Genomic DNA, 26,519 nt, shown 5'->3' with positions numbered 1-26,519 from the left:
CCCCCCACTGCATCCCTCCCTTCACAGGATCCACTTAGCCCTTCTTGGGAGAAAGAGGAACCTAGAAGACAAAGACCCAGCAGCCAGGCCCGCCAGCTGGGGCTCAAGTTACCAAGGGGCGGGTCGGCACCGCCCCCTCCGTGGCCCAGCTGGTCCCAGGCCTTTCCTACGTGCCTGGCAAGATGGCCCACCCCTGAGAGCCTGGCGGAGCAGCGGGTTGAGGGGGCGGGCGCTTTATTGGGGGCTGGGACTGGGGCCGGGACCGGGACTAGGACTGAAGTTCGGGCTGGAATTTGGGGCTCGGCGTGCCCGCAGCAGCAGTGCTGCTTTGGGCACGAGGCCTGCGGCCTGCAGAGTGAGTGCATCGTCCTGGTAGAGGGTGGGTGGGAATGTGCTGAAGATCTCAAAGGCAGAGGCATCCATGGCCCTGGGGACCAGGCAGAGCAGATCAGGCTGGGCAGTGAGGCCAGAGCCCCTCTGTGGTCCCAGCCCTGCCCTGTGCCCACCTGGCCTGCGCTAGCAGGGCTCGCACATCCCCAATGGTGTCATCAGGCTGCATCATCAGTAGGAAGGACTGTTCCCCATTCTCAGACTTGATGCGCAGCATGGAGAGCGGGGGTGCTGGCGTGTTGGGCGACTCCTGGCTCCTGCACAGCCCAGAGGCCATCAGCGCTCGGTGACCCAATGCCCCCAGGCCCTCACCTCCTCGTCCTGCCCTCACCTCTCTCGCTCAGCGGCCAAGGTGGGCGTCTCCACCACAATCTCCTGGATCCGGGCAGGCAATGGGCAGCAGTTCTGGAAGGTATCAATGGAGGGTGGACAGAGCCCTAGGCCCCATTTGAGTCATTCCCACAATCCTTAAAGGGACACATCCTTGACCAGGGACAGATGAGACCAGTGAACAAAGCAGGAGGGGGTGTTCTGTATAAACCAAGGCCAGAGGAGAGGCAATGGAAGGGGAAGGAGGTTCTGGGAGGCAGCCCCATGGTTCCCCCCCAGGTAACCCCCGGTTTCGGTCTAATGGAGACAGAAACCCACACAGATGATGATCAGGCTGGAAGCCCACCCCAGCCTGGGGTCAGGGAAGGCTTCCCTCGGAAAATGACAACTGAGCTGTGACTGAAGGATGAGTGGGAGTCCTTAGAAATGGAATGGGTGCAGGGATATTCCAGACAGCATCAACAGAGATCCTGGGGTCAGGGGGAAAGCTTCCTAGAGGTGGTGACACATTGGGCAACTGCCAGCATTATGTGTGGCTGAAGCTGGGGCTCAATTGGACTGGAAGAAATAGGTTGGTGTGAGGAGGGGCCTGGCAATATAGGACGGGCCTTGAGTGCCAGCATAAGGAACATGGCTTTATCTCAAGAACCACTGGAAGATATCAACAGGGAAGGCAGCCTGGAGGATGGTCAGCAGGGGCAGGAGTGGCAGTGGGAGGCAGCTGTCTGGGAGAGATACTCTGGACCCTAGACTAGGGTGGTGGGTGGCGGGAATCAGGAGAAGGGATGCATCTGGGAGAAGTTCTGGGGGTGGACAGACCAGACAGGACTTAGCAATGTGTGGGTGAGGGAGGCAGAGGAGGCCTGAGAAACTAAGGTTTGGTGCCTTTCACATGTGGACACCTAGGAAGAGAAGCAGGATAGGGGGTGAGGAGACAGAATGATGAGGGCCAAGGAGAATCTGAGGCAACCACGAAGGGAGTACCCAGTACTGAGCTGGATATTTTGGCCTAGACCTTGATGGGGTGGCCTGGGCCTTGGGCTCACCCCTGGCCTGGACTGACTTTAGCCCTCTTACAGCCAACCCACCTGCTTTCTAGGGCCCAGCCAGTGCCCTCACCAGCCTCACAGTTTCCAGGAGACAGTGGAGCAACAGCTCTGAGGGACTCATCAGGTGCCTCAAACTTGAGCCTCCAGATAAGACACTGTTCTGGCAGGCTAGACCAGGGCTGGTGCTAAAGTTCCCCCAAGAGGGCTGGGGGAGTTAGGGTTGGCCTCACCTGCAAGGTGTCCCTGATGGGGCCCCGGATGTCAATCACCTCGCCTTGCCGGATCACAAACTTGGGGAGCCTGTTCAGAAATTTCTCAGCAGTCATCCTGGAGCCTGCAGGGACAGCATTGGGAACCGGGGCCCAGGAAGGACTATGAGTGGTGATGGAGCCCCCCTGGAGTTTGTTCTGCAGTCCCCCAGCCCCCTGGCTCAACCTGGAGGCCAAACTCACCTGGGTGCTCCTCCGCCCTGTCCCAGGCCTTGTGCATCCGCTGCCAGCCCACCACACGGCCCTCGCCTGGAAAGGGGTCTAGCCCGTCCTCCAGGTAGACCTGATTGCGCAAGTCACTCACCTGGCAAGAAAGAAGGGTGACAGCAGTGGGTCCAGCTCTTCAGCCCTTGGCCCCACTTTCAGCCCTATCTGCCTAAACACAGGCCAAGGGTATGGTCTAATGCAACCCTCATTTTACATATGAGGAAACCCAGGCCTCAGGAGAGCCACAGTTCATACTGCTGTCATCTTCCTCGGCCCTGCTGCTCCTGCAAGCACCCCATCCAGGCCAGCTGAAGCTGCAGTACTGACACCCTTCTTGGAGACCCCCCTCTCAGGAGCCTACCATGAAGGCAGAGTGTGAGGGGGTCAGGAGAGGACAAAGCCCCTGCTTTTTTTCCAGTCTGCAGCACAAACTGCATCATCGTACATGGAACCTCACTTGCCTCATCAAGGCTCTGAGGCCCCCATTGTGGCACAAATGCCTTAAACACCCCCAGTCATGACTCATGCTGTTTCCTGAGCCCTGGTGACACATGCTGCCTCCCTGAGACGCCCTCAGTGCGGCACTAACCCACCACCCTCTGGAACACGCAGCGTCACGGGCTCCGGTGGTGGCACCTACCCATGGGCCAGCTCTACCTTATGTCCTTGAGTCCCAACGTCTGTCCCCTCTGTTTTGCATGTGGCTCACAGCACTGCCTCCCACCCTACCCAGATAGCTTCAGGAGACTTGGGGGATAGTCGGGTCACTTCTGCAGGGACCCCAGGTTGTCAAGGTGTCCTGAAAGTTGGGGAGGACTGGGAGGCAGTGGCCCTGCAGCCGAGGCTGTCTCCAGGGTGCCAGCAGAGGGCGCTGCCTGCTGCTCTGTTTCGGTCCTCCCTGCTCCCTTCCCAGCCTGGCTTCAGGCTTATCCTCCTGGAGGGCATCAAACTGGGGTCCCCCAGGGGGCGCAGTGGCTTTCCCTCAGAATGGGAGGTGCCTGGGGAGGCTGTGTATCCTCACGGCCTCCAAAATCCCCAAAGGTGTGGTTTGAGGAGCAGCTCATCACCTTAAAGGGGACCCCATTGGGGTACAGTCGCTGGAGCTCTGAGGGAAAGAAGCCATCCAATATGTCTCGGAGGCAGCGCTGCAAGGGGAGAGGAAAAGTGAGCGGGTGGCCTGGGCCTTGGACCCACCCTGCCCTGCCACTAGTCTGGATGGCAGGCCCTAGATCCAGGGTCACCCAGTGCTGCACTCTGGAAGCATTCAGAGTCCCAGGCCTTGGGGGAGGGGCATCTGCAAGTCATGTGTGGGCCTGGGTGCCCCATGGAGGGCAGGCTGGACCTGGGGTGAACTGACTCCATCATCCCCAACTAACAGTGGGCAGCAGGGGCATTAGAACACCAACCCCCCAACACCGCTCCTACCTGTGTGGAGGGATCATAGAAGGGTTGGAAGGGCCCGTCGAACATCATGATGCCATTCCAGTAGAGCTTCAGTGGGATGGGCTCGAGGGTACGCAGCCGTGCCCCGCCGGGCACTGGTGTCACCTGGGTGTCACCCTCTACCACCAGCTCACTAAGATCCTGCAGGCTGGCCAGCAGCCTGTCAAAGTCCACCTCAGGGGGCGCCAATGAGTCCCCTGGCAAAGAGGACAGACACCTATGAGCCGCCTCCTGGCTGCCGTGTCCCTAGCAGCCCTAGTCTCTGTGGCTCCCTCCCAGGGTGGGCAGTGGTCTTAGTGTCTCCTCAACTGACTCCCTGGGGAAAAGGAAGGACAACACTAGATGGTAACAGCAGCTGTCTTCCTAAGAGCCAGCTTGGAACACGTACCCTGTCCATGTTTGCTACTGTGCCCAACTCCACCTTGCACACATGGTCCTTATGCCAACCCTGAGGCTTGAGGCAGGGGTATTTTTATTTGAGACAGAGTTTCACTCTTGTTGCCCAGGCTGGAGTGCAATGGCACAATCTTGGATCACTGCAACCTCCCCTCCCGGGTTCAAGTGATTCTCCTGTCTCAGCCTCCCAAGTAGCTGGGATTACATGTGCATGCCACCACACCCGGCTAATTTTTGTATTTTTAGTAGAGATGGGGTTTCATCATATTGGTCAGGCTGGTCTGGAACTCCTGACCTCAGGTGATCAGCCCGCCTCGGCCTCCCACAGTGCTGGGATTACAGGCATGAGCCACCACGCCAGGCTGATGCAGGGGTTATTTAGCTCCATTTTACACATGAGGAAACAGGCCTACTGAGATGAAAAATGACTTGTCCCAAGCCAATTGGTGAGAGGAGGAACTGGGAAGGGAGTCAGGGCTGCCTCTCAAGTCTGTTTCCCCCACCCATCTCAGGAGAGGGAGGTCAGAAGAGGGACAGATGGCTCTTAGGGAGGATGTAGGGACAGCTGCTGGCCAGAACAGATATGGAACAGACCGTAGGTTGTGCAACTATTTCTGGGTCACAGACCCCTTTGAGAAGCTGACAAAGCTCTGTCCTCCTCTTCTGAAAAATGTGTGGCGCATACAGCTGTGCACTGGCTTCGGGGGAGAACATGGAGTGGTGGGGCCAGCCATGACGGATAACAGAGCAGAAAAGTGGAGGACAGGTGGATGTTGGCTGGGGACCGACCAGGGGCCTGTTCTGTCATCTTTGATGGGACCTGGTCCCCAAGTAAGTCATCTGTTCGGGTGTGCCCTACAATACACCAGTAACTTTCGGGGCCTCGGAGAGGCTGTTTTTCACAGGACAGGCAGGCTGCGGCAGGATGTGGGTCAGGGCTCTGGGGACCCAATTCCTTTCCTCTCAGTGGTGCAGTGGCTGTACCAGGGAGGTGCAGATGTGCTTCCTGTTGCTTTTGCAGCAGGTGAAATGGTAGGCCCCAGCTGGCCTTCTCCTCTCCCCTACACTTCCTACCGTTGAAGGGGCTATACCTGCCCCCACCTCCTCCTGGGGTTCCCCCACAGTCCCTGAGATGCCCTGGAAAAACTCACCTAACAGAATGATACCAAGACATGATTTTCTTTTAACAACTACTTTAAATACAAATAGGCAAACCTAAAAACAATAGCAGAATAGATAATCTCATACAATGCCTGCCTCAACCCTCTTTTTTTTTTTTTTTTTTTCCGAGACAAGGTCTCCCTCTGTCACCCAAGCTGGAGTGCAGCGGCACGGTGATGACTCACTGCAACCACGACCTTCCAGGTTCAACTGATCCTCCCACCTCGGCCTCCCAAGTAGCTGGGACCACAGGCAGCATCACCACACTCTGCTAATTAAAAAAAAAAAAATTTTTAAGAGACGGGGTCTCGCTGTGTTGCCAGGGCTCTGTCTTCTTTATAGATGGGGAAAGTGAGGCCCAGAAAGGTCAGATGACATGGCCTGATCAGACCAGACAGAGCCAGGAAGAGCACCAAATACACCAACTCCTAATTCAGTGTTCCTGTCACCTCCCAGGGCCAGGGGTTTTTCAGGCTGATGAACATGGGTGGTCGACATGGGATGGGGCCAGACCAGGGAGGATGCCAAGAAACAACAAAAGGGAAGAGAGAAGCTTGCCAAGAAAACAGCCCTGGCTTAAAGAAGTAAAAGCAGGTGGGCTAGGCAGATGCTGGATATCACAGAGTGGAGATGAGACCAGGGGCCAGGAAGAAGGAACTACAGCTCTGGGCAAACCAGCACTGACAGAATGAGACAGGAAGAGCTATCACAGCAGGGCCTTGTGAAGTCAGTGAGCCCCACCACCACCCCACAAGGGTTCAACTGAGGCCTGACCCGTGGATGGAGAGAGGTGTAGTTGGGGAGTCACACAGCAGGAGGAAGGTCAGAGGGTAAGTCCCAGGTCTGCCCTGAGCTAGCAGCAGAACTCAAATGGAAAGGCGCTTCCTCTTTGAGCCACAGCTGTCCTTTCTGTGCAATGGGGAGATGATATGAACCCTGTGCTGCCTGCAAGATCCAGCTGGTGAACCTATCTAAATGATGGCCCTGTGCCAAATGCCAGGAGGCAGGCATCACCGTTCCTGTTTTACAGATAAGGAAATTGGGCCTTGTGAGGTGTCACACCCCAGATCATGCAGCTTGCAGGGCCCAAGTGACTCAGCCTCAGTGCTCAGTGATCTCATAAGCTGCCTCTCAATATTGGTTCTTGGGAGGCTGCTTACTGGGGTCCCTGTTCCAAGGAGGGTGGCAATGCTAGGAGATCACTTTTGAGGCCTCGTCCAACTTTGAGAGCCCACAAGCGTATTAAAATAAGGAGAAGGGAGGTCAAGTCCAAGCTCTTTGGCCCAACTCCCAAGACCCTTACTTAGCACCCAGCCTTCCCAGCCTCTCCTCAACATGCCCCCCACCTTGCGCTCTGGTGGGCACTGCAGGGCACCCCCCTGAGCTCTGTAACCCTAGGCCTCTATGGGCCTCAGCTTCCTCTTCTGTACAATGAGGACAATAAAAGTCGCCACACTTCACAGGGCTGCTGTGAGGCTTGGAGGAAGTGTTTGGCAGATGGTGGCTGTTGTTGTCCCTAGCACCGCCTACTCATCTCTGGGCTCAAACTGTGCCCACTCACCCCCACCTCCTCCAAGAAGCCTTGCTAGGAGCCCCCCCACCTGCCTCGAGGCTGCATGCCTAGAGCCCTTGCGCCCACTCCCTTGGCCCTCGTCACAGGCTGCTGCTTTCTGCTTGCTTGTTTGCCTTCCAGCCATGCTGGGTACCCCTTGAGCTCAGGAGCATTGAGCCCTGGGCCTGGCCCAGAGTGACTGGGCCACTAGAAGCAGGGCTGGATCCTGCTGTCTAGCAATGTCTGAGCACCCGTGCTCTGCTAGACCCTGCCAATCATGGCGATGCCCACGCCCAGGGTCCTGCCATCCTCAGGCTCAGACTCAAGTGAAGAAGACAGGGCGGCAAACGGTGACAATGGCATGTGTAAGTATCACTGTGGGGGCTGTGGAGCCCAGAAGAGGGCCAGACCCTGCCATGCTCAGTGGCAAGGTGGCAGCCCCTCACTACACAAGTGCCCACGGCACCCCAGCAGCTCATGCAGTGCCACCCTCCATGTGCCTGCCCTTGACCCTCAGGCAAAGACAGCTGCAACGGGAAGTGGAACCGCTATTACCACACACCTGCAAGCCGAGCCCTGCTCTGGGGACTTTACTGCAGTCACTCGGCTCTGCAGAGGAGCCAGTGCAGGAAATGAGGCCCTGCGGGTCTGGCCACTGCCAGAGCACTCAACCAGCCTGTGGCCTGGCAGGACCTGAACTCAGGTCCCGCACCACCCTGTCCCCACCTCATCCTGTGCAGATAATTGTCCCAATGTGCTCTGATCATCCAAGCCTGGGCACACGGGCATCACAGTCAATCACATGCAGCTACACAAACCTTGCCCATGTGCCAAGCACTGCAACATGCATGACAACAGCGAGGTGACAGTGGCTATCAGAGTTTATTACCACATCCATTCCGTGGCCCTAGAAGCCCATCAGCACGACTGAGGAGGAAATGAACTCAGAGGGGGTCAGCAATCTGCCCATCTGGGGTCTGACCCGACCTGAACCCTGCCTCAGCCAGAGCCTTTAGCCCCTTCCCTCAAGCAGAACCCTCCCCAGAGCAGCAGCACAGCCCACACAGGGCAGGCAGAGTTTGCTGGCAGAGGCTGGATTTGCCCTGAGCTTCAGAGGAGAGGGAAGCAGGCAAGGCGCTCTGTGGGGACAGAGCAGGAGCAAAGGCTGGAGGCAGAAGGGCAGGTGGGGAGGTGGGGAGGGGTCAAGCCGGTGGCTACAGGGATTGAAGGGCAGGCCCAGGGGCGAGTCATGCAGGCTGCGGAGTCAGAGGGTCTCCAACCCAGACTCAGGAGTGTGGGGCTTGAGAGGAAGGAGGGAGGCGTGCTGGGCGCTGGCAGGGAGAGGCGGAGGCATGGAGGGAGGCCAGGACTGACTGGGATAGGGGAAGTGGGATCTCAGAGGGGGTAGGTGAGGATTCTCAGGGGAACAGGGAAGAAGTGAGGAGCTCAGAGATGCAGAGGGTTGGAGTAAGGGGAGTGAGAACCTCAGAGCTGACCAGAGCTCTCAGCCCCGAGGCCCAACACCTGGCCCCAGTGGCGTGTGACCGGCGCAGGACTGTCCCTTTCATGTCTCCGCGGACCCTGAAGCACCTGGCACAGCATCCTCTGTGACGCTGGCAGAGAGAGGGGAGAGTGAGCGATCCAGCCTGAGGCCAAGCCCCTTCATGGCCCACCAGCCCTCCTCCCTAAGAGTCTCAGGCTCCAGAAAGTTTGATCATCCCCCCGGCTCGGTACAGACGGCCCTGGCTCCCCCTCCACGGCCCCCCACCCCAGCGCCTGTAGACGAGGTCTCGATACATTCCCAAGGTTGGTCTTGAACTCCTGGATGCCAGTGATCCCCCTGCCTCAGCCTCCCAAAGTGCTGGGATTACAGTTGTGAGTCTGGGATTACAGAGGGAGAGCAGAGCAATCAGCCGAGCATCAGGCCAGCGGGGGCCAGGCTGTGAGCCTGAGGCTCCTGGGCAGGAGCAGGTTGGCACCTGGGGAGAGAGGAATGGGGACGCAGGAGAGAGAGATGTCCCAGGAACAGAAGCTGCTAGCGATGAAAAATGTCATTCATCTGGCAGAAAGCGCCGAATCAAGGCCCCTCCCATGCTGAAAAAATAAAAAAAGCAAAAGAAGGAAGAGAACGCACAGAGGGGCCACATGTGTGGCCAGGGCCTCCAAGATGGAGGGCAGGGTTTTTCACAAGTTATTTTGACTGGAGGCACTCAGCGCACAACCAACCAAACAGGCCAGAGTAGGAATCCACAGAGCCGGGTCCAGAAACCGGCCATCTGGAAAGGAGCAAGGAAGTCCCCCCTGGCCAGGAGGAAGGCTGCCCTGCAACAAGATAGCAGGCCTACCTGAAGGTACGGCACTTGTCAGCCTCTGGCCTAGACCCAGGATAGACATTTTTAGAGCACCTGTAGCCACCTGATAGGGCCTCACCTCTCACTCATGCCAGGGGTCCCTCGAGAACTCTCCCCATGACACCCCTATGATATGCAGCATCACAGGGGCCGCACAGCCCCCAGCTTTGCTGTGTCCCAAATGGACTCGGCATCTTTGCCACAGCTGTGCTCCCTCGGGTCATCCCTGACTGCTCCAGTCCTCTCCCTCACGTAAAGACACCAAGGCCACGGATTCTACCTAAATCTCTCTGCCCATCCCTTCTCACCATCCCCACCCTCAAGCTGGGCATCATCTCATCTTCTGCAGGGACCAACTGTCTTCCAGTGAGCTGTCAGCCTTAAGTCTTGCCCCTCTTCCCTGAATAATGAGTCCACAGACTCCTTAAGTGCCTCCTTTTACCCATCTGTGAAATGGAGTAACTCCTGGCCCCTGTCAAAGCTATGAAGATGCTGGCAGGGCACAGTGGCTCACAACTGTAATCCCAGCACTTTGGGAGGCTGAGGCAGGGGGATCACTGGCATCCAGGAGTTCAAGACCAACCTTGGGAATGTATCGAGACCTCGTCTCTACAAAAAATAAAGAAAATCAGCTGGGTGTGGTGGCACATGCCTGCAGTCCCAGCTACTCAGACAGCTGAGGAGGGAGGATCACTTGAGCCCAGGAGGTTGAGGCTGCAGTGAGCCATGATTGTGCCACTACACTCAGCCTAGGCAAAAGTGAGACCCTGCCTCAAAAAAAAAAAAAAAAAAAAGAGAGAAAGAAAAAGAAAAAAAAAGAAAACGCTTTGAAAGCTAGCTGCAAATGGCTGGGCGCAGTGGCTCACGCCTGTAATCCCAGCACTTTGGGAGGCTGAGGCGGGAAGATCACGAGGTCAGGAGTTCAAGACTAGCCTGACCAGCATGGTGAAACGCTGTCTCCACTAAAAATACAAAAATTAGCCGGGCGTGGTGGTGGGTGCCTGTAATCCCAGCTACTCAGGAGGATCGCTTGAACCCAGGAAGCAGAGGTTGCAGTGAGCTGAAATTGTGCCACTGCACTCCAGCCTGGGCAACAGAGCGAGAATCCATCTCAAAAAAAAAAAAAAGAAAAAGAAAGCTGCAAATGGCACAAAAATGGGAAGTGATATTTTTTTCAGAACAAGCAGTGAGGGCATTGCACCCTGAGATTTTGGGGGATCCGGCCAGAGCCCAGGCCTAAACAGGAGGCAGGATTCTCATGTTTGGAGTCTGGGTTTTTACCTAGCAGGAAACAGGAAACCAAGAAGGTGCCGTCATCTTCCACATGGGCCCCTCGGAAGCTGTGCTCCTGTGACCAGCCCTGCCCTCAGACTTTGGAAACAACAATGGCTGCGAGAGAGGCCAGAGCTAGGCACTCTGCGTTTAACTCATTTGCTCCTGGTAACTTCCAGGGAAGGAAAACACTCCTGTTTTGTTGATGAAGTGAACAGAGGTCACCTGCCCAAGTCACACCAGGGATAGGAGGTGGGATCAAGTTGAGGGCACAAGCGTGCCTGACTCTAGAGCCCGGAGAATCAACTTTTGGGTGACAATTCCCATTCTTTGAAGAGAATGGGCCTGGTTTTCAGAAATGACCAGTTCTATGGACCCAAATCTGTGGGTCTACAGGAGGGGACTGTGGGAGGAATCCCTCTAGATATTAGCAGTCAAGTTAAAAATAAGACATGGTGGGCTGGGCGTGGTAGCTCTAGCCTATAATCCCAGCATTTTGGGAGGCCGGCAGATCAAGACATCAGGAGTTAGAGACCAGCCTGGCCAACATGGTGAAACCCCATCTCTACTAAAAATACAAAAATTAGCTGGGTGTGTTGGCACACACCTGTAATCCTAGCTACTCAGGAGGCTGAGGCAGAAGAATTGCTTGAACCCGGGAGGCAGAGGTTGCAGTGAGCCAAGATCGTGCCACTGCACTCCAGCCTGGGCAACAGAGCAAGACTCCATCTCAAAAAAAAAAAAAAAAAAAAGACACAGTGGGGCCCACAGAACCAGGTGGGTTCCAAGGGCCATAAGTGAACCTGGGGAGGGAGGCCAAGCCTGAGAATTTAGGAGCAGCTTCCGGAACAGAAGGATTGTCTTTTTTTAAACAGCAACAGCTTCTAGAGTGGCATTTTGTAGACTATGTAACCAGAGGCAAATGAGGCCTTGCTACCTCTTGTATCTCTCGGTCTCTGACAGATGAGCGAGAGCAGAGTGGGGACCGGGGAGAAGTGGGCCAGCAGGTTAAGTGGTCAGTGATGGAGGCCGAGGCCACTCCTGCATTGTGTCAGGGGCAAGGTGTGGGCTCTCAGGGCGACTCAGGTCAGGGGCCCAGGTATGAATGAGATGAGCCTCTGGGGAGCTGCCGGCCAGCAGCAAACTCTTGGAGAATTCCTTTTGAAGAGGGCCTGGGGCAGACACCCTGCTCTACCTGGCTTCCAGAACTTCTTGGCTGTCATCCAGTCCCTCTCGCCATCCTCTGAGACTGTCTTGTTCTCTGAGTCCTCCTGGTCCATGGGCTCGCCCACCCACTGCAGGCCATAGTCACTGAGGAACCGCTGTGGGAAAGAAGCGGCAGACGCAGGGCACCGTCAGCTCAGCCCCATCCCAGGGAAAGAGCGTCCTCCCAAAGCCCAGCCTCAGTCTGCAGGCGATGGGGCCCCCAGAGCTGACCCAACAGAGGGATGAGTGGGGGGATCTTGCCACTTCCTGGCTGTGACCTTGGAAAGCTGCTTCAGCCCCTAGAGCCTGAGACGACTCCTCTAATAAAATGGAGATGACAGTTCCTGCCACCTAAGCTTGTGAGGAGGGCTCAAGTAAGCTCACGCCCGCCAGTGCCCGGCCCACGCGAGGGCTCGGTAAGGTCGGCCTCCTTGCCATGTGGCCTGGCCCAAGTGTGAGGAGGAGGCGGGGCTGAGGGATGTGAACCATGTGCCAGTCTCCCTAGGGCTTGGCCGCATGTCCCCTCTGCCACAGGAAACTTCTGGACTGTCTACACGTCCACACCCCCACTTTTTTCCTCAAGCCACTCTAACCTGGCTCCATTGCCACACCTCTCTGAAACTGCTCAAGGTGCTGCCACCACCAACCTACCCGCTGCCAAGCACACAGGCACGTTTCTGTCTTTATCTTTCACCATCTGCTAGTTTTCCTCCCATCTCCTGGGCTGTTCCTTTCCAGTTTCCTTCACCATTTCCCCTTCCTATCCAACACCAACTCGTGAGGGCCCAGCTCCATCCACACGCTCTCCCAAACATATACAACAGAACCCAAATTTGTATTTATGCAGATTTCACCCAAGCTCCAGACTCACATTTCCAACCGTCTACACTTGGATGTCTAATGGTCATGGCTCCTGCCCCCGCTTTCAGACCTCTCCCTGCACCAGGTTTTCCTGTCTCTGGAAATGGCACCCCCTCTACCTGAGAATCCTCTGTGGCCCATTCCTCCAGGATGACCCGCAAGGCCTGTGGTGTCCCCTCCAATGCAGCCTGGAACCCATCTGCTGGGCTCCATCTGCTGCCACCACCCTAGTTCAAGCCACCGTCATCTTTCTCCTGGACAATCCAGGGGCGGCGCCTGCCTCCCCCGTCCTCTCCTCACCCGCACCACCCACCCCCACATAGCAGCGTGGTCTTTTCATCACGCCACCTCTCAAACTGAAGCCTTCCAATGACTTCCCATTTTTTCAGGACAGGATCCAGTCAGCATCACGGGCGGCTCCAATGTGATGAGGCCCCTACGACCTCTTCCTCTCTTCCCGTTCTTCTCCTTCTTCCACACAGCCACCGACCACAAGCCAAGTTATGTGGTGGGAAGTGGCATCTTTCCCCTCTAAACCCGGATCCTCTTACCCCATCCCCTCCTCATTCACCAGACATCATGCCCAATGTCACCCCCGCAGGTGGTCCCCCAACTTGCCTCTGTGGTGTCACCCATTTCATCAAGTCACAGCACTCTCTGTACTTGTGTACCTGTGTATTCGTTTGTTCCCCTCCCCACAGACTGGCAGCCTCACGCAGGCAGGGACCATGTCTGTCTTGGTCATGCTCTGCCCCAGGCCTGCCCCAGGCAGATCCTCCAGATGAGGTTGTTAAATGAATGGTGTGGTAACTGTGTGGCTGAGATGCCTGCAAGGGCAGTCGTGCCCCTGCCTCGAGGCTCTGGCGCAGCCCTCACCGCCTGTGGCTACTGCTCAGGGACAACCCCAGCTATGAACAGCCTGGAGAGGGAAGGGCTCTCAGCTGCACCTGGAGGTTTGCTGCCAAGGTTTTAAATTAGATTGGGACTTTGGAATCCAATTCTGCATGGAGAGGGAGAGAGGCTGAATCCCAGGAAGAACTTCTGGCAGGGCCCATGCGTGCCTAGGACCCTTCCCTGTGCCTGGTGTCCCTCTAGTACCCTTGCTGTTTGAATGGCTATGTGAGTGGGGGAAAGAAAGGTGACTGGGGTCACTGAGTCCCCAGTGAGCAGAAGTCACAGCCAGAGGCAGCAAATTGCTTCACCAATTCAGTGCCAGGTCCTGGTGCACAGTGACAAAGGAGGAAACTGCTTCCTCCTTCATGGAGTTCAGAATCCCACAAGGGAAGAGAGATGAGGCACTGAGAAAGCATGGGATGGAAAACCTGCCTAGGAGGCCCGGGGGATATGACTGAGGCCAGTGGAACTGGCCTGGGGGAGGTGGGGAAACATTTCAGTAGAGGGAACAGCAACAGCACCGCTCAACACCCTGAGTTGGGAAGCAGCTTCATGTGGTCAAAGACCCGGAGGAAGGGCCTCGTGGCTGGAGGGGAGAGTGGTTCAAGATAACATGAAGAGGCACGCAGAGGCCGCGGCGAGGACTGTGCAATTCAGTCCAGTGGGAGCCATGAGGTCTGCTAAGCAGGGGAGAGGCATGTTCAGAGGGCCCAAAAGCAGGGGTGTGCCCCAACCCCAGACACCTCCCTGGCTCTTTAAATTCTGGGCCAGTCCTGGGTAGGGAAATGCAGGGCAGGGTCCCTGGCTGGGATGTGATGAGGAGAGGCCCAGAGAGGTGGGCTCAGACCGAGTTCCTGAGGAGCATGCCATGCAGAGCTGGGGACTGCTGGCTGCCTGCATCCCCTGGGGCCGCACCTCTCTCACCTCCATCTCCCTGACCTGCCGCTGCAGCTGCACGCACAACGTCTCCAGTTCCTCCTGCCGCTGCAGGGCTGCCTCAGCTTCAGGGAAAGACAGGGACAGGCTTCAGCTGCTCCAGCAAGACACTGCCAGGTCCCCTCTGCCCTGAGGGTCATCTGGAGAAGCTGTTCTGGGGATCCCCCAAGAACTGCCTCTTGGCTCCCCTCTCTGGCCTCTCCCCTGACCCTGTGGCTGTGCCTTGATGGGCTCTAGGAGGCTGCCACTCCCCTCAGAGCCTCCTGTCCTCCACACTTCAGATGGGACTCAGTCCCATGTAGGAGGGCATGGAGTGACTCCAGCACTGTCCTGGATATGTTGCAGCCCCTCTGTGGGCTCAGCTGTCCAGACCCCACCAAGCAGTCAGCTTGATGCTCTTGATGCCAGAAGCCATTGTCCAAGCTTCCAGGAGCCCCAGACCCAGGGGAGGTGCCTGACTGGGGGCGCAGGTCAGCCCCCCAAGAACCTCCTACCTGGGTGTGGCTGGAGGGTCTGCACCAGGTCCTCCAGGGCTGCTATCTTCCGATCCTGTAGCATAAGACACAGGGTGAGCACAGGGCCTGTGGTTCCCAGAGCCCTGCCCAGATGGGAAACTCCAGAGCTTTGCTTACGTTGGATGCTGGGGAACAGCAAGCCCCGGCCACCCTTTGGCACGGCCACTTCTCCTGGACCTCAGATAACCCTCGCAGTTCCTCTGAGGTGGGGAGAGGCACGGCCCACACCTGAGGACCCCCGCATCTCAGGGTGCCGCGCTCTGCTCAGCAGTCTGCTGTGTCACCCAGTCCAGGGTCTACTGGGTCCTGCTCAGCTGAGGGGAAGAACCCCCAGCCTCTCGGCTCAGGTCACAGGGACCTAGATCAGGCCCAGGCCACACCTGGTCCTCAAACTGGGCAGGTCAGTCGGGGAGATGGTTCTAGAATCACCCGCCCTAGTCCAACTCCTGGCCTCCCCAGCCCAGTCCCTCCACCTCTCAGACTGGCCCCTGGCCCTCTCCCACCTGGGGCCCCACCTTGGACAGGATCTCATCAGTCTGGGCCTTCACCTGCTGCTCCAGGTCCCACAACTTCCTCGTCATGGAGGCCATCAGCTCCGAGTCATGGGATGCAGGGACTGCCAAGCACATAAAGTCTTTAGAGACCTAGAGCTGAGGATGAGTTGTCAGGGTGGAGGGAGGAGGACAGGGGTCCCAGGAATGGAAATGAAGGTACTGACAGCAGCTCCCACTGGCATCATAGGAACTGTTCTAAACCCTTCATGTAGATCAACCCCTGCAATCCTTGAAACACACCCAGGAGGTAAATGAACTGTTTAGGAAAGTGAGACACAGAGGGATCGAGTAATTTGTCCAACACATACAAGGACGTGGTATAACATATGGTCCACATCATCCTGAAGCATTGCCAAAAATTTCACCCTCAATCTAATCAAACCTCCAAATCTAGTGTCCAGTGGTAGGCAAAACGGCAGATAGAGGAGTGAGGCAAATACCCCACAGGCAAACTGCCAGATGAAGTCAGAATGCAGGGCGTTGTAGAAAACAGTAGCCAGGGCCGGGAACGCGGTGGCTCATGCCTATAATCCCAGCACTTTGGGAGGCCGAGGCGGGAGGATCACCTGAGGTCAAGAGTTCAAGACCAGCCTGACCAACATGGAGAAACCCCGTCTCTACTAAAAAGTACAAAATTAGCCGGGCATGGTAACACATGCCTTGTAATCCCAGCTACTCGGGAGGCTGAGGCAGGAGAATCACTTGAACCTGGGAGGTGGAGGTTGCGGTGAGCTGAGATCACACCATTGCATTCCAGCCTGGGCAACAAGAGCAAAACTGCCTCAAAAAAAAAAAAAAAAAAAAAAAAAAGAAAAAGAAAGAAAGAAAAGAAAAGAAAAAAAGAAAACAGTAGCCAGGACTCTTCAAAATGTCCATGTCACTTTTAATCTTTGTGTTTTTTTAAGAGATGCAGTCTTGCCCTGTTGCCCAGGCTGGAGTGCAGTGGTGCAATCACAGCTCACTGCAGCCTCGGCCTCCTGGGCTCAAGTGATCCTCCCAAGTCAGCCTCCTGAGTAGCTGGGAATGCAGGCATGTGCCACCACACTCAGAAACATAATTGTTGAATCCAGATGGAGAAGGTATGGTATTCGCTATATTATTTCAACTTTCCTGTATGCTTAAAATATTTTCAAAATAAAAAGTCTTACATCTGTGTAGTATGGGAAATAAAAGTTTTTATTAAAAAAGTATGAGAATGGGCCGGGTGCAGTGGCTCATGGCTGTAATCCCAGCACTTTGGGAGGCCGAGGCAGGTGGATCACTTGAAGTCAGGAGTCTGAAACCAGCCTGGCCAACATGGTGAAACTCGGTCTCTACTAAAAATACAACAATCAGCCGGGTGTGGTGGCAGATGCCTGTCATCCCAGTTACTTGAGAATCACTTGAACCAAGGAGGCGGAGGTTGCAGTGAGCCAAGATCGCACCACTGCCCTCCAGCCTGGATAACAGAGTGAGAGACTCTGTCTCAAAAAAAAAAAAAAAAAAAAAAAGTATGAAAACAGAAAAAAAGAGAAACATACAGGAAGAAGCAGGCCTTTTCCTTTTCTTCCCCTAGATACTGTCCTTTCTATGTATGAAACAGGAACCGCAGCCATCATCCTACAACCACATGAGGCTGCCATGTCAAGGCAGGTTCAGTGAAAAGATGGAGAAACCTGAGCCCCTGATGATGTCTCTGAGTCACTGAATTAACACCCCTGGAGCTGCCTCTTTAGGATGTCTTTGCATGTAGAATAACAAAACTTCCTTAATGTTCTTGTTGGTTGAGGAAGGGTTTTCTTTGACTTATAGTTAAATGCATCTTAATTGACAAAGAAACATTTGGGAACTGTCTACACACGGAGTGCAGGTGAGCTCACTGGGGCACAGTGGACACAGAGGAGAGTCCAGGCCAGCGGAACATCACATTGAAAAGCTGAGGGCCCGGGTGCGGTGGCTCGCCCCCGTAATCCCAGCACTTTGGGAGGCCAAGGCGGGCAGATCACTTGAGACCAGGAGTTCGAGACCAGCCTGGGCAACATAGCAAAACCCTGTCTCTACTAAAAATACAAAAATTAGCCAGGCATGGTCAGGCATGGTGGTGTGTGCCTATAGTCCCGGCTACTTGAGAGACTAAAGTGGGAGGACTGCTTGAGCCTGGTAGGTCAAGGCTGCAATAAGTACTGATTTGCACCACTGCACTCCAGCCTGGGCAACAGAGCAAGATGGTCCCAAAACCAAAACAAAACAAAAAACTGACGGAAAAAAGGAGGTGGTAATGATAGCTAAGAGGCAGAGCCTAGAAGCAGAGGGCAATGGGAGGCAGCAGCTTGGTGCCTAAGAGCTTGGTGGAGGTACTGAGAAGGAAGGAGCAGTGGACAGTAGAGGACGCTGCTGGCTGAGAAGTAAAATAAGACAGCCAAGTCCTCATCTACCTTGGTAAGGACAGATATTGACTGGGAATGGGAGAGGAGGGGATGACGGGAAAGCAGGGAGAGGACACCTGGAGCTTTTTCAAAGAGAGAACCTGGTTGCCATGGTTACTACTGAACGTGACCTGGCTGGGTACAGTGGCTCATGCCTGTAATCCCAGCACTTTAGGAGGCTGAGGCAGGAGGACTGATTGCGCCTGGGAGGCTGAGGTTGCAGTGAGCTGTGATCACACCACTGTACTCCAGCCTGGATGACAGAGCAAAACTCTGTCTCAAAAAAAATAAAATAAAATAAAGAAAGTTGACCCTAGTCAGGGTATAGGAGATCCTGGCTTTGTGATGAATTGGCTGCGGGACCTTAGGCCAGGCTCTTCCTGTCTCTTTTTCCACCTCAATCCCCTCTGCTGGTAAAATGGAGGGGGCCTGGTGGAGGATCATCAGGCCCTTCCCTGCGGCTGGCCTCCTGATGGGCAGCCACCACGCGGAGCACCCCATGTGACAAGCACTGGCCAGGGGCCTTCCACCAAGGAGCATCTCATTGAATCCTCCCAACACGCTGCCCTCGCTGTTCCCATGCCCACTTCACAGAGGCGGCCCCAAGAGACAGAGAGATGCAAAGTTGCTTGCTCAAGATACTACAGCTAGTGAGCTAGTGGAAAGTTCTAACCTCATCCCCAGATCCCGCCCAGCACTCTGCACAGCTCATCCCTGCCTGCCCATGTCTCCCCTTTTCTCGGACTTGCTAAATCCCCTCTCTGGGAAGCCACCCTGATCAGCCCCATCCCACTTTAAGTGCCTCCATGAGCTCAGCATTGCCACAGCCCTCTGCCAAGCTAAGTGGACTGTCTAGGCAACTTTGAGCCTTGCCAGAGCCCTGCAGAAGCAGGAGGCTGAGCTCTACCCTCAGGCTCTTCATCCCTCTCTCACCCTGAATCCTGAGCCCACTGATATCACACCTGGCAACTACAGCCACAGCCTGGCCTGGGGCTGGGGCTGGGCCAGGCCTCCTGAGCTAAGGGTGGGGCTTGTGTGGCTTTACGCAAAGCTAGGGCCCTGCCACCATCAGCCAGGAGTGGGAGCAGCTTCCTCAGACCAAACAGGCAAGAGGAAGGGCCATGCCTCCCCAGGCCTTGCTCTTTCTCTGGGGCCCCCTCCTGCAGCCAGGACCCAGACCCTTCAGGCCTCTGCTCTCACCTTGCCGACTCACAGGGGCACCTATGCCGCCATAGCAGGAAGGGACTGAGATCTTTTCTTCTGAGCCACGCCCATCACTCAACATGTCTACCTCATCTTCTGCAGACAGGGATGCCCAGGTCACTGCTCTGGGGCCGAGGCCCAGAGGAAACTCATGCCCTGGGCCCTGGCCAGTGTGCCCCAGGGAGTTTGAGGAGAGAGAATTCACAAGGCTGGGGAGCAAGGACCCAATCAGAATGGGGCTGTTCTTGTAGTTCTTCCAGTTCTGCTCCCAGAGGGACCTGCATAGCCAATGCCAATGCCATGGCGGGGTGTTGGGGGGTGGGGATCCAAAGGCCTGAGCTACAGGAGTCAGGGTGGCAATGTGTGCACAGGCCTCTTGGAAGAAACGGCTGTCATGCTAGAAGAGGCTGGAGGGGGAAGGCGGGCTGGGATCCCGACCCCCGGGCTGGGTAATCTCTTGGCCCCCACGTGGTTTCTAGGCACACACTAGCCAGTCCCACAGTGGGTCAAGGGGTTCGAATGTGAGTGGCAACAACTGTGCCAAGGGTATGGGGCCTCCTAATCTGAGAGCTTCCAGGAGGGAAGCCCAGCCCTCAGAGAGGACAGTGTGGGAGCTGCAGATAACACAATGTAGGCCGCTGCTCCAGCTGACAAGGGCCTTGTGATTTCTCTCCACTGGCCCAATTGTAGGAGGTGCGAGCACATGAGAGGCAAAGAGGGCATGAGGGTGGGGCACACTTACCATCCCTGTAGATGCGGATTCCTCGCCTCCTGGAAACCCAGGCAGGAAGAAGGAAGAAATATAAGTTAGGGCCCCTGGAATGATACCAGGGATAAGGCTCTGGGCACCGGACTTCAGTCAAAGCTCAAAGAGATGGAAGCGGGGCCTCTACCTCCTGAGGACTTCCAGCCCCAAATCCCAGCCCCAGCCTGGGGTGAGACAAGGGACAGGCTTCAGCATGACTCACTTTGCCCAGTGGAGAAGGATGGGGAAGGGGTGAAGAGCAGAGTCTTAGTGGGAAGACTACAAGGCTTGCAAAGCCCACGAGTTCAGCCCTAGCTCTGCTCTGCAAAGGCTGTGAGGCCTGTTTCTTCACCTCTCTGAATCTTCCAGGCCTTAGAATGACTCAAAGTGGGGCCAGGCACAGTGGCTCACACCTAGAGTGCTGGTAATCCCAGCACTTTGGGAGGCCGAGGCGGGCAGATCACGAGATCAGGAGATCGAGACCATCCTGGCTAACACAGTGAGACTCGTCTCTACTAAAAATACAAAAAATTAGCCAGGCGTTGGGGCACGCGCCTGTAGTCCCAGCTACTGAGGCTGAAGTAGGAGAATCGCTTGAACCTGGGAGGCAGAGGATGCAGTGAGCCAAGATCATGCCACTGCAATCCACAGCCTGGGCAACAGAGCGAGACTTGCTCTCAAAAAAAAAAAAAAAAAAAGGCCGGGCGCGGTGGCTCAGGCCTGTAATCCCAGCACTTTGGGAGGCTGAGACGGGTGGATCACGAGGTCAGGAGATCAAGACCATCCTGGCTAACACGGTGAAACCCCGTCTCTACTAAAAAATACAAAAAACTAGCCGGGCGAGGTGGCAGGCGCCTGTAGTCCCAGCTACTCGGGAGGCTGAGGCAGGAGAATGGTGTAAACCCGGGAGGCGGAGCTTGCAGTGAGCTGAGACCCGGCCACTGCACTCCAGCCTGGGCGACAGAGTGAGACTCTGTCTCAAAAAAAAAAAAAAAAAAAAAAAAAAAAGACTCAAAGTGGTATTCCGAAAAGCAAGAAGGAAGAGAGGTAAAAAATGTTTTGAAAACATGAAAGTGCTGGACAGATGTAAAAGATTCCCTTTACTGAGAACCCCAAACAGAGCCTGGCCCAGGATAGGTCCATACACCATCTGTGTTTGCAGAATTAATCAATGAACAGTGAATGAACAGATGGGATGCCAAGCCACTCCTCCAGGGCCCATACCTTATTAAAAGCACAACCCAGTTTATGCTCAGATCCAAAGCTGGGCACCCCAGAAGAAGGTATAAAGAAAAAGACAGTGGTCAGAGAAGGCTATGTGGCCCTTATTTGTATTCCCCAAGACACTAGGAGTCATTGTCCTCTGGCCATGGAAGGATGGAAGGCAGGGACAGAAAGACCCCTGAGGCTGGCTCCTTACCCAGGATTCACAGGCTCCGAGGGCAGGGGCACTTTCCGGGTCTTGCTAAGGGAGGCCAAAGGTGAGCTCATAGTTCTACTTCTAGAATCCAGCTGTCAGGAACTCCCTAGAGGAATGCAGGAAGTCAGCCCTTGGGGACAGAGGGGATGGACTCAGGGCTCCAATCCCAGGGGGTAGTCTGAAGTTTCCACATCCCTGGCTACTCTTCCTAATGGGAAGCACTGTCTAGGCAGCAGTACCTTTTGCCGCTTCCACTGTCCCCACAGAGGTTTCTGGAAGTTTCTGTTATCTGCCTGCTCCTCTGGGTATACGGCTCTCTGCTCTGAACTGTGAGACCTTTGGCCTGGTGGTTCTTGGGAAAGGACTGAGAGGGTGGATGGGATGCAGAAATGAGTCAGAAGCCTGGAACTTTCCCAAACTTAGAGCCTGAAAATGCTACCACCCAGGAGGCTGTCCGTCCATCAGCCAGCTGGGTGACACAAAGCCCAAGTGTCTCGTTCCCTTCCACCAGAAACCCGGTGCCACTACCAACATCTCAGAGCCAGAGAGGGCAACCCACAGGCAGGATTCAATCAAGACACAGTCTATGTGGGCCGGGCTCGGTGACTCACGCCTGTAATCCCAGCACTTTGGGAGGCCGAGGTGGGTGGATTGCCTGAGATCAGTGGTTTGAGACCAGCCTGTCCAACATGGTGAAATCCCGTCTCTACTAAAAATACAAAAATTAGCTGGGCGTGGTGGCATGCACCTGTAGTCCCAGCTACCTGGGAGGCTGAGGCACGAGAATCGCTTGAACCCAGGAGGTGGGGAGGTTGGAATGAGACGAGACGGCGCCATTGCACTCCAACCCGGGCAACAAGAGCAAAACTCCATCTCAAAAAAAAAAAAAAAGACACAGTCCATGTGACGCCAAGGTTAAGATGCCAGGTTTTGCCACTCACTGAAGCAACCCATCCTCAGTTTCTTTTAGTATAAAATGGGGGTAGTAACAGTACTGGCACAGGCAGTGTTCTGAGCAGATTCAGAGATAACAGAGGTCTAGCCCATCGCCAAGCTCAAAGGAAGCACTGAAAAATATGAGTTGGGGCTGCTGCTGTTTTTGCTGTTGCTGCCACAGGAGGCACTCATACATGTTAGTTTCCTTTCATTCCCTCTTCCTTCTGGAAAGAGGAGTGCACCTGAGGGACATAATCGAAGGCTACTACTCTATTCAGTAAATGACCTCAGGTGATCCACTCGCCTCGGCCTCGGGGGCCTCCCAAAATGCTGGGATTACAGGCATGAGCCACCGCACCTGGCCTGGATCAAATTTTTTAGGACAAATCCAAGCAAGCTCCACTTTGAAAATGTCTGGTTCTGGCCTCAACCCTACTTCTGAAGCCAATCAGCAAGGGAATCCATGCTGCCTGGAGGCAGCCTCCAATGCCTTCACTGCAGAGTTTGAGAATCATGCCCTGCCCCTTCCTTGGAAGGAGCCCTCCTCAAGGATCAGGCCCAGAGTTTCTTCACCCCCACCCTGCCCCAGCCCCTGCCCTAGCCCCTGCCCTGTCTGGGCAGCCTCATGGGTTGTATGGCCAAGTCTGAGAGCCCCTCATGGCTCCCTTCATTAGTTCCCATGTGCTCCAGAGAGATCTTCTTAAAACATAAAGCAGGCCGGGAGTGGTGGCTCATGCCTATAATTCCAGCATTTCTCACCTAGGGAAAAAAATTCAAAATTCTGGCCAGGCGTGGTGGCTCACGCCTGTAATCCCAGCACTTTGGGAGGCGGAGGTGGGTGGATCATCTGAGGTCAAGAGTTCAAGACCAGCCTGACCAACATGGCGAAACCTCATCTCTACTAAAAATACAAAAATTAGCCGGGTGTGGTGGGGGGCACCTGTAATCCCGGCTACTCAGGAGGCTGAGGCAGGAGAATCGCTTGAATCCAGGAGGCGAAGATTGCAGTGAGCAGAGATTGCGCCATTGCACTCCAGCCTGGGTGACAGAGCAAGACTCCATCTCAAAAAAAATTTCATAATTCCTTGATATAGGTGACCTGGTCCCTGCTTATGTCTCCTGACCTTATCTCCCATCTTGCCGCCTCCCACACTTGAGCCACCTGAACTGCTAGCAATATCTCAAATGCACTTGTATCCCCCCTGCCTCGACCTCAACCCCCCCACTCCCAGAATGGTCTCCCCACCCCTACCTGCACCCTTCCCTTGGCCAGCTAACTTTTTCCCCTTCAGTTTGTTTTTCACTTATATTTTAGCTTTTTATTTGAAAGTTATTATAGATTCAAAGGAAATTAGGAAAATAGTACAGAAAGATCCTTTGTATCCTCTACCCAGCTCCCCTCAACACATTTTTTTGTTTTGTTTTTTGAGATGGAGTTTCGCTCTGTCACCCAGACTGGAGTGTAGTGGCACGATCTCAGCTCACTGCAACTTCTGCCTCCTGGGTCCAAGTGATTCTCCTGCCTCAGTCTCCCAAGTAGCTGGGATTTCAGGTGTATGCCACCACACCCAGCTAATTATGTATTTTTCGTAGAGACAGGGTTTCACTATGTTGGCCAGGCTGGTCTCAAATGCTTGACCTCGTGAATCCACATACCTTGGCCTCCCAAAGCGTTGGGATTACAGGCGTGAGCCACTGTGCCCGGCCAATAGTTAGATTTTATATAACTACAGTATGATATTAAAATCAGGAATTGACATTTTTTCTACAGTTTGTATGTATAGTTCTATGCTGTTTGATCACATGGGTAGATTAAATCACATAGGTCAAGTTACATGGGTAACTACCACTGCAATCAAAATACAGAACTATTCTAGCCCCACCAAGATCTTCCTCATGGCCCTCTTTATAGTCACAGCCATCCTGCACCCCTCCCCCAGCCCTAACCACTGGCAACCAGTACGTTATTTTCCATCTCTAATTTTCTTTTTATTTTCTTTCATTTTTTCTTTTTTTTTTTTTTGAGACAGAGTTTTGCTCTTGTTGCCCAGGCTGGAGTGCAATGGCGCGATCTCGGCTCACTGCAACCTCTGCCTCCCAGGTTCAAGCAATTCTCCTACCTCAGCCTCCCAAAGTGCTAGGATTACCGGCGTGAGCCACCGCGCCCGGCCCATCTCTATATTACTTCAAAAAAGTTACATAAATGTAATTATACAGTATGCAACCTTTTTCATAAAACAGCGTTGAGATATAATTCACATATTTCACCTTATTACGGTGTAAATTTAAGTTTTTAGTATATTCACAGAGCGGTACTACCATCACCACAATTTTAGAACATTTTCATCAGCCTAAAAAGACCTTGTACCCTCTAGCAGTCACCCGCCACTTACTCTCCAGCCCCCACCCCTTTTCCCAGCCAGTCTTAGGCAACCACAAATCTACTTTCTGTTCTATAGACTTGCCCATACTGCACATTTCATATAAATGGAATATATACTAAAATATACTAAAAATGATTGAAATTTACACTTTAAAGGAGTGAAGTATGTAGTACGTGAATTATATCTCAATAAAGCTGTCACAGGGGGAAAAACAAAAGACAAAAAACTCCTAAACCAAATTCAACATCTTCGTCAAACTCACTTCCTCCCCTTCCCCCTTCTTAATGGGACCCCATCACCCAACCACAGCATTTTTCTCTCCTTCCTTCCCTCTTACGCCATCTTTCCTCTTACACCAAACCCTGCAGGTTAAACTGTCTCACATATAGCTGCCCCTTTCCATGCCCACTGTCAGCTATCTTAGTGGAACTCACTGCCCATTCTGGGAGCTGTCACGTGGCCCCCAACTGACTTCCCTACTTCCAGTGTCACTCCAGTCCAATCCAACACATTGTCCCCAGGTTAATCTTCTCCCAGATTACAGGGGACCCTGAGGGCAAAGGCTGCATTTCCCCTTCCGTTTGGGGGGACTCCTGAGGGCAGGGGCGTGTCTCTTCCTCCTTCAGATTAGGGAGCCCTGAGGACAGAGTCGTCTACCTCCTTCACTTTGGGGCTTCCAAGGGCAGGACTGTGACTACCCCTCAGGCCAAAAGCTCCTTAACGCAGGGTTGTCACTCACTTCAGATCTGACTCTGAGAGCAAAGCTGTGTACCATGCCTCTACATCTCTGGGACCAAACTCAGTGCTGTGGTTCACTCACAACATTCTTCTTCACACCTCCTCGGCCTAGCCGTCATCCCCAGGGCCCAGAGCTCTGGCGGGGACACGGACCGGCCCGCAGCCAGCCGTCACTTCCTAATACCCCCAGGACGCGTTTAGGGAGAGACGTCTATCACGACCTAACCCAGCCCTGGAAGCCGTGTCGCCTCCTTCCCCCTCCACGAGTAGTCATGGTAAGCAGGGTCCCGAACCCCTCCTGTGGGAGCCGCGGAGCTCGCAGGCCCACGGGGCTCTAGGGGCTCGGGCTCCAGCCTGCGAGAGGACTCTAGGGGCAGAAAAGTCTTGGGCCAGACTCACCACGCAGGGCCGCTAGCCGTCCCGCGGCGCCGCCATCTTGTTGTCACGCGGTTTCCTAGGCGACCAGGACCCGTGCACTTCTCATTGGCTAGTTTGAGGGAGGCCTGAGCAACCTGCAGACAGCGAAGGCGGATACAGTCGCCTGTGCTCGGATTCTATTGGCCCAAAGAGTCGGCATTCTTCGCGGGCGAATCCCAGAATGCACCGCTCTGAGCGGGCTCCAGGTCCGAGGGGTGGGGGAGTTCGTTCATACCCACAGGTGCAGGAAGGAGGCACCTGGGATTAGGTTGATGAAACTGCTGGAAGCCTCTGGACCTGAATGTGTGATCCCGACAGTGCCGCTATTTTGCTAAATTGATCTTGGGGGGAATTATCCCTCTTAGCTTATTTCCCCATATGATCAGTGTTGTAACACGAAGTACTATAATACTTAGCGGAGCCTGCTTTGAGGATGGATTGCAATGATGCAACTACTTAATAAATGTTTCTTAAATCTGAGTTTCTGTGATAATTCCTTGTCCAGATTGGCACCCGGAAGGGAGGCTCAAATTCTATTTCCCTTGCGTAAAAGTTGGGTAAGACAGTTTCCCCTCCCTGAGCCTCATCTGTAAAATTGTTGGATTAGACTCAGTCACCAAAGCAGCTAAAGGCAGTTAAGAGCACGAACTCTAGAATTAGGAGTCCTGGCTCCTGACTGTGTGTTCTTGGACACTTTATACACCTTAGTTTTTACATCTGTAAAATAGTGATAATACCCACCCCCACTGGGTTGCCGTGAGGATTAAGATATTGCAAAGTACACGATTTTAAAGGGGAAAGCCGAAACAAACAAAAACACCTGTAGAGAGCACTTTTTCAAAAACGTTTCCTGCTGTTAATCATCATCATCATCTCTCCACCCTT

The 26,519-nt window shown here is 54.4% G+C and overlaps 1 protein-coding gene across 12 annotated transcripts; it reads right to left on the bottom strand.

The window, feature by feature from the left end:
- Positions 1–217: 217 nt before the first annotated feature.
- UBXN11 (UBX domain protein 11) lies at positions 218–25,747 on the bottom strand. 12 transcript variants are annotated; one of them, XM_007979922.3, is made up of 15 exons: positions 25,617–25,742; positions 21,160–21,265; positions 19,737–19,765; positions 18,992–19,090; positions 15,336–15,448; positions 14,812–14,866; positions 14,297–14,382; positions 11,616–11,742; positions 3,671–3,885; positions 3,313–3,390; positions 2,222–2,342; positions 2,000–2,103; positions 722–795; positions 507–647; positions 218–427 (listed from the first exon to the last, which is right to left on the bottom strand). In XM_007979922.3, the coding sequence occupies exons 2-15, from the start codon at positions 21,228–21,230 to the stop codon at positions 235–237; spliced, it is 1,506 nt and encodes a 501-aa protein (XP_007978113.2). In that variant the 5' UTR covers positions 21,231–21,265; positions 25,617–25,742; the 3' UTR covers positions 218–234. The 12 variants fall into 12 exon arrangements, with proteins under 12 accessions (XP_007978113.2, XP_037866255.2, XP_037866292.2 ...); XM_038010327.2 differs by having other exon boundaries at positions 14,306–14,382; XM_038010364.2 differs by having other exon boundaries at positions 15,348–15,448.
- Positions 25,748–26,519: the final 772 nt, after the last annotated feature.

The sequence above is a fragment of the Chlorocebus sabaeus genome, chromosome 20 (genome assembly GCF_047675955.1).
Source record: "Chlorocebus sabaeus isolate Y175 chromosome 20, mChlSab1.0.hap1, whole genome shotgun sequence".
NCBI classification, from domain to species: Eukaryota; Metazoa; Chordata; class Mammalia; order Primates; family Cercopithecidae; genus Chlorocebus; species Chlorocebus sabaeus.
The sequence above is the reverse complement of the archived record's forward strand: the minus strand, read 5'-3'. Positions and strand labels throughout refer to the sequence as shown.